The sequence below is a fragment of the Aulonocara stuartgranti genome (genome assembly GCF_965226115.1).
Source record: "Aulonocara stuartgranti genome assembly, chromosome: 6".
Classification (NCBI taxonomy): domain Eukaryota; kingdom Metazoa; phylum Chordata; class Actinopteri; order Cichliformes; family Cichlidae; genus Aulonocara; species Aulonocara stuartgranti.
In genome coordinates this window covers 8,377,321-8,391,905 of record NC_138944.1, presented here as the reverse complement: position 1 = coordinate 8,391,905, position 14,585 = coordinate 8,377,321, and the positions used below count along the sequence as shown (strand labels likewise).

The window sequence follows — 14,585 nt, the reverse complement described above, 5'->3', positions numbered from 1 at the left end:
GCGTGTGTCTCTGCTCTGACTGAAGGTATGTCGCTTGCTTGAAGAGAAGCAGACCGCCCGGTCAAAGACAACAGTCAGTCTTCTTTGTTGGCTGCATTTTCTGTCCTCTCTGCGTTTGTATCAGATGTGGGAACGTGGGATTTTTCCATTATCTCCAATTCTCGTAATTTCTGTTATTAGAGCCAGGATACATTTAAGTGAATCTGATCATATCTTAGTTCAATTTAAACTGCTACTGATCTGTCTCGTCACTGAAAAAAAAAAAAAAAAAAAAAAAAAAAAAAAAATATATATATATATATATATATATATATATATATATATATATATATATATATATATATATATATATATATATATATATATATATATATATATATATATATATATATTTTATTAAAATACAATACTAAATGAACATAATAGTGGCTGAAAGCACGTTTACCTGAGATATCTCAGTGTTGATGATGTTGATATAATCTTTCTCCTGACCCAGGGAGGCCATGTCTTCCAGAAACTGTTGTCTTTCCTGTATTTCATTCAGAACTGCAGGAAAAACAGAACGTGTTCTTACTCTGAAGGTCAGTGAGCACATTGATCTTGTCATAAGGCTCAGAAAATATTCCCTACAAAAACAAATTTCCGTTTTTCAAATGTATCTTTTGTTGCACTAAAAACACCCCAAGGTTCCATGCACTTCTATTACAATCTAGAAGGCAGACATTTCTGGAGCTGAAATCTACAAAACAACTCCCAATAAAAGAATTTAGATTGATAAACAGCGCTACAGGCAAGAGGAAAAATTGGGGGTTAAACTGTCCCTTTAAGATTCAAATATGATGCTGGTGTAACCGCTCCACCTCATTGTTTTGCTCTGCAGTCAGCCTCACCTTCCTGATAGCGATCCATCTTCTTTGGTATTTCTGAGCTCTGATGTTGAGGAGGCTTCTGAGAAGATCCCGCTCCGGGCTGCTCGGTCCCATGTGCAAAGATGTTCTGAAGCTTCCTCTTCTCTTTCTCTAGGTCTCCTTGGGTGACATGAAGAAAAAGTTCCGAAAAACAGAGCCTGACTTTTTCTCAGAGTGCAGAAAATGGAATAAATGAAGAAAAGGAAAGAAATGGGGAAAATTGAAGGGATCGATGACATGCAATATACACATAAAATGAAATTTATGTCAGTTTCAAGAACGTACGTGTTGGACCAGGACGAAACTTTTCTCTCTCGTAGCTGTTCCCAGACCGACATGCCTTGGCAGTGCGTTTCTGAGTGTGGACTGGCCAGTGTTTCTGGACAGATTTACCAGGAGAAGACTGTGCCGGATCAGAGGTGAAAGGCAAAGCTGTTTCATCTGAAGGAGAAAATTTTACAGCAGCAAAAGTTTTTTGTTTACAAAAAATGAAGCGTTGCTAATTGTGGATGCTTTTTTTCAAACCCCATATTTGAAGTGTGGGACTCTTCCCGACAAGCTTTGCATGATTCACAGTTTAAAGAAACTGAACAGTGAACTGGGCTAGGCCGAGGTTCTCGATCATTTGACAGGGGTACAGAGTATAAACATAGCTTCTCCACACTAGAAGGAGTCAGCTGAGGAAGATTGGGCATCTGAATAGGACGGAGAGGTGTTTTGGTAGTGTCTGGGAAGAGACCCGGAACAGACAAGCTATGGACATTGTGTCACTTGGCTTGCCAGGGAATGCCTTGGAATAAGAGGTGGTGGCTGGGAGGAGGCAGATCTGGGCATCTCTGCCTAGATCTCTGTCCCCCAATCCAGACCCTGGGTGTCTGCTCCTTACAAACAGATTTGAACAGCAGGTGGGAGTTACAACGTGAACCACATAATTTAGGCAACCATATCAGGTACACCTGCTCTCAGCACATCATGCCCGAGTGTTAAATCAATCTGAAGTCCAATAGTAACAGTATATGGCACCATAAGGGCCAAAATCATGATGGTATTTAGCAACAGGTCATATGTACAGAGTGGAATATTGTTATTAACTTACAACTATATCTTAAGTATAAATATAAGAAAATACTCCATGAGACAGTATCAGACCTTTAACAAACTTACTCTTTGGCTGATTGTTGATCTGTTTTCTCTTGAGGCTGGTGACCCTTGATTCCTGCTTCAACACTGAGCACAGAAACAGAACAATAAGAGTACACAGCACAGTCCTCAGCAACGGTAAATGAAACACAGACACAGCTCTATAGCGGGATCATAAATTCTGAGACCATGCTGAAAATCTCTCATATCTTCATAAAATTTGAGGACATGCAAAATGAAGAACAAATGTTCTGACCACGAAAAGCTCACATGGTGTGTTTACAGGACTGACAATGACACTGAAGTGCCTCACACTCAGAGTGAAAGACGCTGGTGGGTATATTCAAATCTGGAAACCCCAACTTCCCTCTGACCCAGGACAATTTATCTGAGGTTTTAACTCCAACATGCCTGAAACCTTTGGAGGAACTGCTTGAAGACGTAGTAAGTAATTCAAAACTATCAACACATCAAGGTTGAACAAAGCTGGGCAGTCTGTGGCGGGCTGATTCCAGCCTGTCAACACTGTATTTCTAGTTCAAACTGCTGCACTGATATCATCATGTATGCATGCTAGAATATGCTAGAGCAAAATTTAAGGTTTTTATTAATGTTTCTTTAGTGAGCTCAGATTTTTTGGAGCACAGCTTACATCTCAGCATGTCCTGGGTCTCCTTGCTGAACTGTGTGGCTCTGGGGCTGTTCCACAATCCCCTGCTAGCTGAAGCCTGTGAGGAAGTTTCCATCTGCAAACTAAAACACACAAATTACAACCCAGAAAACCATTGTTTTAGTTCAATTTATGATGCTGTTATTCCTGAATTTAACGTGAACTTCATCGCTGTGATCTATGAATGACTTCAACACGACCTAAAGCTTCGGAAAAAAACCCGTTAATCTACGAGACAAATATTGTAACTAAATATTATATTAATAATCTAATATTAAACACTAATAACATTATTAAAGCTTACCTCGTTGTTTTTTAATGAAAGGCCAGTCTTTAAAAAAGGAGACCAACTTCAAACTCAGGAAGACGGCAGTAACACTATGTTGCTATAGCAACTAAATAACAAAAGCCCTGTTTTAACTCACTGAAATATGTTTTTAAAAAAAGGAAAAAAAGAGGGAAAGACAGAAAATTATTACTATAAGACTCCACGTTTTTAAAATCTTTTTTAAAAGATATTTTACGCTTACCAATGGTTTCAAGACAGTGGTGCAGTGTCAACTATGGCCACTAGAGGGAGACAGATTATTATTTTTTATTACCGTTTTAATGGCTTCCATCAGTTATTGATTTTATTTTCATTTATTTTAGTTTTGTCACCAAGAGTCTATTAAACATTTTTTATTCTGTTAAAATATATATACAGAGAGGAAGTCAGGAATTACTAGCTAATTAATAGCTAAATACCATTTTTATAGAACAAAACACTCATATGGATCCCTAAGATATTGACATTATATCATCAAAACTACAAGGGATTTCAAAAAAATAATTAAGAGTAACGCAAACTAATTACCAATCGTGAGACTCAAACAAATGCATTTTCAGTCAATGCCTTTGAAAGTGACAAATAAACAGCCTAAATTGAACTTGTTTAATAGAATAGAATAGAATGGCCCTTTATTGTCATTGTACATGTACGATTCAATGTGTCTATAAAGCAGTCGATCATTGCATATTTTTTCAACCTGCATAGTGAATGTCTTATGTGTAGTCGTCACTCGGAAGACTCTCAAGAGAGAGTCTTTATCAGTGGCGGGCAAGTCATCGGGGGTCAGCAGCAGTCAGGGCATCATTATCTGTGGAAATACAGCAGTCTGCATTTGCTGAATGTCTGCAGATAAACAGCAGCCCGAATATAATCACCTTTCACACATAGGTCTTCTCAGAAGTCACACGTCCTCGCTGGGAATACAGACACAACCTGTGTGCACAAGTGTGTTAAACTGTAAGCAGCAAAAACAGAAGAAGAGGTTCACTTTCTGCTGTAGAGTCAAACAATTAAAATTACTACATATCCATTATTTGTTTTAGTATATGTTTATATGCCAGTCACCTGTTTTTAGGTATTTACACAATCATATTAAAAGTATGCAAGCTGCTTTTTCAAATCATGTATGCTTTCTTTTTTCAATTAACATGTCTATCAACATTAAACGTGCATAAAACGTCTCTGTATGTGTGCCCACACAGTTTGGACTTTGTGCCAAAGCGTGCTTAAATAGATAGCGGCCTTTCATCTGATAACAGCCAATGATCTGTTTACTTGTGAATGAAAAATAACTGAGTGTGCGCCATTTGTCTACAGGCTTAATTTTACTGCACTTTAAAGGCATTTGTGTAGACATTCAAAAGTATGGATGGTAGTTCAGTAAACTTAGAAGATGTTTTCAGCATTATTTATCCCCTTTTTTAAAATTTATTTGCAACTATTTGCAGTGACTGTTACCATCTAATTATCATGATTTTATTATTTTGTGTATCATTTTAAAACTACTCGTTCAGTTTTGATGGAGCAGCTGTTTAATCCTGTTAAGGCTAGTGTATCATATTTGATACATTTTAGCTCTACATCATTAGCATGATTTTGTTTCCCTGAAATACCTGATGTACACTGTCAGACACGTGCAGTGCTACACAAATGCCAAATGATACAAATTAAAACTCACATACGCAAATTTATATTAATTTATTGTTTAATTTTGTAAAACAGTTTCCCCCTTTCCCTTTTTGACATATTCTACTTACAAAATAAACGTTTCCAGTGACAAATCAAAAATGTTTCTTTCGTGTTTAATGCGTAAACAGTTAACAACTATTGCTTTAATCCTCATCATCATTTGACTCCCTGTGAAGCCTTAAAAAAATGTGTGTGTTGCTATTTGATCCCAACTTTTTCCTCTGTGAAATAAACATCTGTAAAAACGTACTTTAAGAATTTTAAAAACATGAGTGTAAAATGATTGTTGAGCATATTCACGTCAGTGACCATTTCACTGATAATGATTCATCAAATTTTAGCTTTTAATTGCAGCAAAAGCGAAGGTTGTTTGGTCTTTCCTCACATGTAAAAGGTGAGAGGACAGCCTGACGCTCAATGTTTTTTCAGGTTTTATTGCTCTGAATCCCACACAACAGGAAGACAGTGTGCTGAGGTCAGATAGTAGAGTTTCTTAGGGTTTATAAATGACCGGTCTTAAAGGAACCAGAGAAGTAATTTACACGTATGCTCCACCTCCTAACGGTCAAAACCTACATGAAAACGAGAGATTTGAAGTTAGACTTGCAGCTGACAGAGATAGACAAGAGAGAGGAGGGAGAGATAGCAGGCAAGCAATGACGAAAAGGAGGCAGTTCTCTGTGGCCTGTTTGCACTGAGTGGACTGTAACTGGGATGAGAGGCCTGGTGAGCTGGAGTCTGACTTCCTGTTAGCTGAGGGTGAGGTGGGCATGTAAAAAAATAAAAAATAAAATACAGAAGTATCCAAAAGAAAAGAGAAACTTTCCTGTTCTTGTTACACCTGTTGCCATATCAGACTGCTTGATGGCTGTTACCCAGGCTGTGCTCCCTTCCTTCAGCTCCTTCTCCAACCTCTCTCACTCCACTGACAATATGAAAGTAAGTAGCATGTTCACTTCAAATATTTGATTCTTTTAGCGAAATATAGTGACTCACCTTTCATGTAGTGTGACCATTTAATATTTGTGTGTCTGCTTTTACTACAAAAGTGACGGAATAATGCTCAAAATTAAACTGCTACCAAAATGACTTGTAAGTTTTTTTGTTTGTTCTAAAGGGCTCTAAAAATATACTGCATACAGTTTCAAGATGAAGTTAAATGAAATCTTATTTACACTTGGTAGCTTTTTGTAAAATTTTGCTGTTGTTCCAATTGAGTTCACTTATTGTATTGTGGATTGTGCTGCTTTATATGAAAAAGCAATGAAATCACAATGTAAAGAAAGTCTGCAGGGAGCAAAACTGTTGGCTTAATAAATAATTTATTGAATATCTTTAATGATAGCTTTGGATTTGTATTAGAATAATACACGTGTGTGAGAGCCACCAGCATCTATTACCACAGTGGGCAGAAATTAATGCATTTTTTTTTGTTATTTCTGGCAATCTGAAAATTTTTTTTTACTATTATGTGAAAGAAACTAAACTAAATTAAATCAGTAATAAAGAACAGTGACTTTGCAAAGTCTGAAAGTTTTACAATTGAATAACAGTCATTAATAATTCAAATTTGTAACAGAACAGAGTGGAAATGTCCATAAAGATAGAAGTATGTTGAGACGGAAGCTGTTCTTTTTATACAGAACTAAAAATAATATTGTTGAAGTTCAAAAATACTCTACACTTGAGGATTTGTGGCTTTGCAGATCCATTGTGATCTACAAATTGTAATGTACATGTGATAACAGAAGTCTGTCTGCACATAGAAAAACTGAGACATATTATTGAAATTGCACATAGTTTTCTCAAACCATCTCACAGTGGTTATTACGCAACAGTTTTACTGGTCTGGTCCGTTTTAAATCAGATTAGGCGCTTTGTGGCCCTAAGCAAGAAGCTTGACTCACTGGTGCAAATGCTAAGAAAATCTACTCATTCGATGAAATTCAGCTGAATTTATTATGGGCTTATATTATTATTTGGTTATTCTGAGGTAAACAAAATAAGTAATCTAGTTTGTTTGTATATTTGGAAAATACCCTCTGTGAACATTTAAGGATGTTCTTGGTTTTCATGAGCTTAAAATTCTCTCCAACAGGTGTGTAAGTCAGATGGGTCTCTCCCTTTGGACTCCCCAAGCACTAAACTGTCACCAAAGAGCTCTGAGCAACTGCAGGTCTCTGAACAAATGGCAGAGGAGCTCCTGGATGATGACAGCCAAGCATCATGGGACATTGAGTTTCTGCTGTCAGAGTGGCGCAGCCCTTCCCCCGACCCTAGCCCCTCTCTCAACAACAGCAACCAACTGCTTCCGCAGTTTGACCCAAACACTGCATACCAAGAGACGAGTGTGCTTAAGGACCCATCAGGACAGGAGAGTCTACAGATGAACAGCGGCAGCCTCATGGCTGAGCTCATGTCCCTTGCTGAAACCACCACAGTCCAGCCAGAGCTGTACCAGCGTAGTTTTAATGACGATCAAACAGGTCGAACTTTATTTTCTAATGTGCATAATGTAAATCAGTTTGACTTCTCCCAAGGAGGAAGTGTTGAAAGACACAGCAGAGGAAGCCTCAGTAAGGTTGCATCATGGGACTTCAACCCCTACTATCACCACCACCACCAACAGCAACAGCCTCCCGTGGTGGCCATCCCTGAAAACAGGTTCATCCGACCTCAGCCTGTGACTCCTGACCCTCGACACTACCGCTACTTGCCCCACTTTAACCACACTGCCAGCCTTTACTGTGACTACAACCACAGCCAGGGGCATTTGCCCCTGCACCAGCAGCCTCTGCTGGTTGGACAACAGGTGCCCCCTAGTGGGTTGGAAGGGAAGCGTGGCAGAAGAGCTACGGGGAAAAAGAGACCAGCCATCCACAGCTGTGAATACCCCGGCTGCAGCAAGACCTACACCAAGAGCTCGCACCTCAAGGCTCACCTCCGCACCCACACAGGTAACCAACAACAGAAACAACTGATCTTAACTCATGGTTTAAATGATGCTTTTTTTAAAAACTGCTATCTGCTTTATTATCTTTTATCAGGTGAAAAGCCTTACCACTGTTCATGGGAGGGCTGCAGCTGGAAATTTGCCCGCTCGGATGAGCTGACACGTCACTACCGCAAGCACACGGGTCAGAAACCGTACCAGTGTATGCTCTGTCAGAGAGCCTTCTCTCGCTCAGACCACCTGGCTCTGCACATGAAGAGACACAACTAACGCTCTCGCATATACACAAATCTACACCTCTGCCATTATAGGACATTTTAATTAAAAAGTAGACAAATTTTGTCTGAATGTAGGACCTCAAAAGTCATCTGGTGTAGATGTTTTTGGTATACTTACAAAACAAATGAGATAGGTCTAACTCAAAATCTAATTGAAAACCCTTCAGCTTCAGAAATGATTGATATCCGTCACTTAAAGAGTGACCATTAGTAATTGCTGAAGCACTGGTAATTAGAGAAGTACTCCACAGAAAAAAGATGGAGCAGGGGACTTGCTGATAGATAATATTGGGTACCCTTTAACCATCACATCTACATATCTGAGCACAACAGTTACCATATACCTTAAATCAAAGTCCTAACTTAACCTGGCAGCATGTCAACCAGAAGAAGACAACCTTTGTAAAATAAGCATGTCTAAAGCTATAAGAGCCGCTTTTACAAACACTGTACACACTGTGGGTTTACAGACAGTGGACTTAAACACTAACAAAAGACCTAAAAGTGTTTGTAGCATTGGTTACAAGATGACACACAACAGTGTATCCAGAACTCACAGCTTACGAAGAAAGCCACGAGTGCTTATTAGCCATGCTTAATTATGTCAGCACTGAGATGATATAGTCATCTCAAATTCTGTTCCCCTTACAGGCAAAGCAAGATGAAGTACTGATATTTGGCAGATTTTGGCCAAGTGCAAATATCAATGTTTAATTTTATTTTATTTTTTTAATTCCCCCTTTTTGTGCAAGGGAAAGAAAGAATACTGCACTGCAGTATGATTTTATGTCCTTACAAAGTATCTGATAACTATAAATCTATTACACTGGGTTCTATACAGTTTAAAAGGACCACAAAACTGATGTGACACAACAGTTAAACATCATGCAGTCAGAAAGAGAAACACTGACCCATACCCATGAGCTGGTGTGTCCAAAATGGTAATAGAAATATGACTTAAATTATATGTGAAGCAAACTAATATTGGTTTATTTTTTTAAAACATATTTTTTATTTAAAAATAAGCATTTGCTAAAGCTGTAAATAATCAGTATTTTTCTGAGCTCTCTATTGTCATTAAAAAATAAGCAACATATTTATTGTCACGATCTTTTACAACAGCAGAAGATACTATATTATTTGTAAAATATTTTTGTTTCAAAAGAGCGTTGTTAGCATTGTTGTGTTAAGAATTTTTAAGATGTTTTAATTCCAACAATAAAGACTTTTAATTCTGTAAAACTGTTGGTCAGTCGAGCCTGATTTAAAAATAAATAAATAAAAAATAAATACAAATAAATCACAAAACCATAAAGCTGGGACTTCAAAATTATTGAGAAATACTATGATATTTGTCAGCAATGATATATATATTTTTTTGTTTAATGGTTTATTAGTTACTTTACTACTCTTTTTGCACAACAGGCCATGATTTATGTCCTTGTCAGTACTGCAAAACTGCATTTTTCAGTCATTAGTACATCAAACTGGACCCTCCAGTGGGCTGAATGTTTTATACCCCTGCCCTTAAATATTGTTTGCTTTACAGCAAGATTAGGAAGAATTGTCCGTTTCAAGTCATTTGGGGTTTTCAAAGAAAGTGAAAACACATTTTTCATTTTCCAAGAGAGAGAAAGCACTATGTTTGATATCAGCATTTGACCTCTAGATGTCAGTGTTCTGTTATCACGTCAGTCCTCCAGGCTGCAGGCAGGTATCAGCAGGCTGTAGGCGGCTGTGTCTGCTGTGTTTCTAATCTGGGTAAGGGTGAGGTAAGGATGGGGATCTGCTTATGTAACACGGTGCACTGATTCATCCTGATTATGTCAGATGATGGAGTTCATCATCACATTAAGAAGCTTCCTCTCCCTCCATCTAACAAATATATAGAATGTTGTGTACTGCATACCCTCAGGGAAGACAAACAGACTCACAACCTCACACACTTACCAGCATCTACAACACATGCTTAAGCATACACATTCAGCAATGAATCTGCACTGCTTTGTAAACAAAGTTATAAAAAACCACTGCTGACCTAATGTGATCCACAACAAAGCATTAATATTGACAGTATTTTTAGTTGCATAAAAGATCACAGAGATTCTGAGGCTTTGGTAAAACCTCAAAAAACAAAAACAAACCAAAAAAGAGAGAGGGTTTGGTGCATGAACATATTTTAAAATGAGAGATATTCATTTTAAAATCATTTATTGTAATTGCAAGTTTCCACTCTGTAAATGGATTTAACTTCCAGAGCATGATACTGAAGTGATGTAATTTTGTACAAAAGCCTGTTTGTAACTTTTTATAAACTTACATGGAAATACTAAGTTCTTCGACAGATTCAATAAAATCCACGAAATTCCTCTTTAATAATATGGAAGTCTGACGTACAGTTAATTTAACCCTCATGTTCTGGATTTTCTGGTATGTGAACAGGAACAGTTATATCGTTACCTCTCATGAGACCAGTTATGCAATCATACAAATGTTTTGCAGGAGCCCAACCAAGTCAAGGGTTAGTATTAGAGTTTGATCTGTACTAGCGATTAAGACTGAGCTGCTGCAGCTAGGTCCACTTTGATGTGCTACCATGGCTAAAACTGGGTTCTTAATCCTGCTAATCGGGGACAACATAATGAATGTTGAGCAGAGACGTTAACTAGCTAGTACATGCATCAACACATAAATGCCTTAATCAGAGCCTGAAATATCTACATGAAGTTAATAGTAAATGATGCCTTTTAATCTAAGAGCTAGAAAGTCCTTAAAAGGGACCTAATATGCTCATTTCCAGTTCCATAACTATGTTCTTGGACTCTATTAGGGTAGCTTTGCATGACCAACAGTTCAAAATAAACCTTATTTACCTTGTGCTTGGTCTTGGTGCAGGCCTCCCAGTTTATCATGGTCTACCATAACCTGTTTTGCCTTCCAAAAAACAGAAGGCTTGAACAGCAGGTCGGCGGGGCTTCTGTGCACACAGCCAGAGCTGTGTTCTTGAGATGAGCATTTTGGAGACTACTTGCAGATACACTTAATGCATTATTTGAAATTTTGGTCAGAATGAGGTCAGAAATGAAATGAGCAGAGCCAATGAGAACTACAGAAGCGAAATGATAAGAATTTAGTGATTCCGATTCATTATCGATTCTCTTATTCTCTTTACTTTGATAGTAAACACCATCGCTAAGCAGCATATCAAAGACATTCATGCAAATTAATGACATGTTGTGGGTCAAATGTTTGTTCATGTTGGAGGTATTTCCCCTCTTTATTGTGATCACCATTGGGGTCATTACTCAAAAAAGGTAATATATTGTACAGAACATTTTTCAGGTAGAAATAGAGGCTGCAGCCTGACTGCTCATCTGTTTGTTACCTGTTGAAGTTCAGAGTCTGACTCCTGTGCCGGGGCTGCGCTGGGTTCTTGGCTAGCTTTGTGTTAGCATGCTGTCTGTGTAGATCAGGCTTGGCCAACTCCAGGCCTCGAGGGCCAGTGTCCTGCAAGTTTTAGATCTCACCCTGGGTCTATACACCTGAATCAAATGATTAGCTCATTACCAGGCCTCTGGAGAACTTCAAGACATGTTGAGGAGGTAATTTAGCCATTTAAGTCAAGGACACATCTAAAACCTGCAGGACACCGGTCCTCGAAGCTTAGAGGTTTGGACATCACTGGTGTAGATGCTCGCAGCGAGGTGAAGTTATGTTAGCAGCATAATGCGACTGTTGTGCTTGATGTGGGGTGGCTGTAGCTCAGGTGGCAGAGCAGGTCAGCCACTAATCAGAAGGTCGGTGGTTCGATCCCAGGCTGCCTCCTGGCTGCATGCCAAATATCCTTGGGCAAGATACTAACCCCATGTTTGCCTACTGGTGGTGGTCAGAGGGCCCGGTGGCGCCAGTGTCCGGCAGCCTCGCCTCTGTCAGTGCGCCCCAGGGCAGCTGTGGCCACAATGTAGCTTGCCATCGCCAGTGTGTGAATGGGTGAATGACTGAATGTAGTGTGAAGCGCTTTGGGGTCCTTAGGGACTAGAAAAGCGCTATACAAATGCAGGCCATTTACCATGTACTGGATGCAGTTTGCACTTTACTCATCATTTTGTGCAGTAAAAATACAAGTAATGTCCATAAACACTATTTACCTCCTCAGACACACAAACTGAAATCAGCTCAAAGAACCACAAGTGCAACTGGAACTGGAAAGCAGGATCATAGTCAAGCATACTAACAGTTCCAAGGAACTGGACTACTGGAAGCCGATTCTAGATTCCTATGCCTGAAGAAATACAATGAGATATATACACTTACTGGATTGAGACTGAAAGGGTCTCAGCCAAGTAGGAGCCCCTGTTAAAAATGAACACCTTCAAGCTCAACTGAAATTTGCAGTTGCCCACATGGACAACAAATAAGACAAAGGTTGAACCATTTGTCCACAAAGACATTAGGTATGCTTCAGAAAGATCAAGGTCAAGCTTTCAAACCTAAAAATGATGCACCAACTAACAAGCTTGGGTGGTGGCATCATCATGCTCTGTAGCTATTTTACTGCCAGTTGTGCTGGTTCATTGCACAAAGTTGATGAAATAATAAAAGAGGAGATCTACCTCCAAATTCTTCAACTTTACCTTAAATCAACAGCTAGAAAGTCAAACTTGGATACAGTTGGATTTTCTAACAGGACAATAATCCCAAACACACATCAAAACTGTCATAACCAATGAGGCAGGCTGGACTCAAAATGCAAGCTAACATGAAGCTTGTGGAATGGCCTTGCCTCCATCCAGATGTGCACCAAGAAACAAACCAATTTAAGTGAACTCTAGAAATTTCGCCAAGAGACAGGTCAAATACCCAACCAGAATTATGCCACAAGCTTGCAGACAGCAACCAAAAAGATTCTGGCCATGGTGCAGCTTGCTAAGGGACACTTAACCAAGTATTCGAAGGAATGTATATGCATAAATTCAAACTTTTGCACCCAAGTTGTGAAAGAACAATTAAATAATTCAAAACCCCAAATTACCATCTCATCCATGCCCATGATAAGTGCATCTAAACTAGTGACCACAGCTGTATTAACATATAAAATATGACCAATATTAAAAAGGCCTCTTTTGGCCTTGACCGTATGTCATTACATAATCAAGGGCTCATACACTTACTCACACACTGCCATGCAAATTGCAAGGTGCAACATAAAGTGTTCTGCCATTGGAATCAAACCACCAACCCTGTCATAAGATGGAAAACCTGCTTTATCACACCGCCCTCAAGCAATCATGATAATTTTAGAGCTAATAATAATAATCTGTTCTTCACTCATACAAAAGATGTTCCACAACATCAGATAAATCACAAATATGTTAGTGATGGTCATGAGGCTCCATCTGCAGTCTATTTTAGTGCAGCGTTCAAGGGAAAGTGATTTGGGATTTAGAGGTGACACGAGGATAGAGGCTCTGGCCTGTAGTGCCCTAAAAGAACAAACAAACTCTGAAACAAATCTGCTTTCTACTTCCATGTTCTACTTCCTCCTTTCATGGTTACATAAGGTTATAGCTAACCCCTTGATTGGAGTGATCTTATCTCTGAGCATGACAAGAGTGTACTAAACAAAGACATTATTATAATGCATGTGACCAGGCCAAGGCTTAAACACCATGTGGCATAAACAATGATGGTAATGTAATGTTTTTCAGTGCATTTGATTCTTTAAGCTTATTCCACCACATTTTTTTTTCTAAATCCCCAATGCCAGGTCATTAATGGAAAAGACTCATTAAATAATTTGATTTGATTGTTTTATATAAAGAAGGATATTTTCTTCCTCCCCACCACCCACATGAACCACAGAAAACAATTTGAATGCTGCAGTGGAAGAAGGTTTACTGAGGACAGAAGCATAATTAAATCCTCCTCTTTCTTGTTGTTTCCCCCCCTAACAAGATACGTCATTTCAGTCACTTATTTAATCAAGTTAAGGAGAGGGAGAAGGAAACAGGGTAGCTTCCAGATAAGCAAGCTCACATCTGGAAGTGCCGACAGTTATATTTTAACAAGAATCAAAATGTAACTTTAGAACTCAAACCAAAAAAAACAAATACTTTCTCTATACCTGTTTTACTTGATTTCCCTCTCACATCTAAATATTGTATACTTCATTAATTGCATTTAATATATTTAATTAAGCTTTTTTCATAGTTTACATCCTTTTATATTGCTTTAAATATTGGGCAGCTTTTAAGGAGTTTGAGTCTTAATGTATTAAGACTCAAAATTATAAACTCCTTAGACAGCTGCTCTAGACTCTATTGCACAGATTCTCATATTAAGCTTCCTTGAAAATGTGCGGTCAGAAGTCAAGAAAAATTGGGACATTTTCAGACACTTAAACACTAAATTGCAGTGTTGGAAAGGTAAAACACATCATCTGAATAGTAACGCTGTCTGAACTCTGCAGTATTTGTATTTTAAATGTTATATTTGTTTTAAATGTTATATACCTATGTAGTATGTGACTTTTGTTGCCATGATGCCAGGTCTCTCTTGGAAATGAGATTTTTAATCTCAATGAGATTTTTACCTGGATAAATAAAGGATTAATAAT

At 38.4% G+C, this 14,585-nt stretch overlaps 2 protein-coding genes across 8 annotated transcripts; one reads left to right on the top strand and one right to left on the bottom strand.

Annotated features, from left to right (window-relative positions):
• Positions 1-52: 52 nt before the first annotated feature.
• Positions 53-11,460, bottom strand: cUnh22orf23 (chromosome Un C22orf23 homolog). 7 transcript variants are annotated; one of them, XM_082536118.1, is made up of 10 exons: positions 11,355-11,460; positions 3,925-3,982; positions 3,249-3,288; positions 3,023-3,142; positions 2,701-2,801; positions 2,073-2,135; positions 1,194-1,349; positions 891-1,028; positions 446-546; positions 53-170 (listed from the first exon to the last, which is right to left on the bottom strand). In XM_082536118.1, exons 5-10 carry the CDS (start codon positions 2,792-2,794, stop codon positions 75-77), a joined length of 648 nt encoding a protein of 215 aa, XP_082392244.1. In that variant the 5' UTR covers positions 2,795-2,801; positions 3,023-3,142; positions 3,249-3,288; positions 3,925-3,982; positions 11,355-11,460; the 3' UTR covers positions 53-74. The 7 variants fall into 7 exon arrangements, with proteins under 7 accessions (XP_082392244.1, XP_082392243.1, XP_082392241.1 ...); XM_082536117.1 differs by lacking the exons at positions 3,023-3,142; positions 3,249-3,288 and adding an exon at positions 10,843-10,946; XM_082536115.1 differs by lacking the exons at positions 3,023-3,142; positions 3,249-3,288 and adding an exon at positions 10,843-10,903.
• klf1 (Kruppel like factor 1 (erythroid)) lies at positions 5,353-9,245 on the top strand. Its single transcript, XM_082537862.1, has 4 exons — positions 5,353-5,464; positions 5,595-5,677; positions 6,837-7,695; positions 7,786-9,245. Exons 2-4 carry the CDS (start codon positions 5,603-5,605, stop codon positions 7,959-7,961), a joined length of 1,110 nt encoding a protein of 369 aa, XP_082393988.1. The 5' UTR covers positions 5,353-5,464; positions 5,595-5,602; the 3' UTR covers positions 7,962-9,245.
• Positions 11,461-14,585: the final 3,125 nt, after the last annotated feature.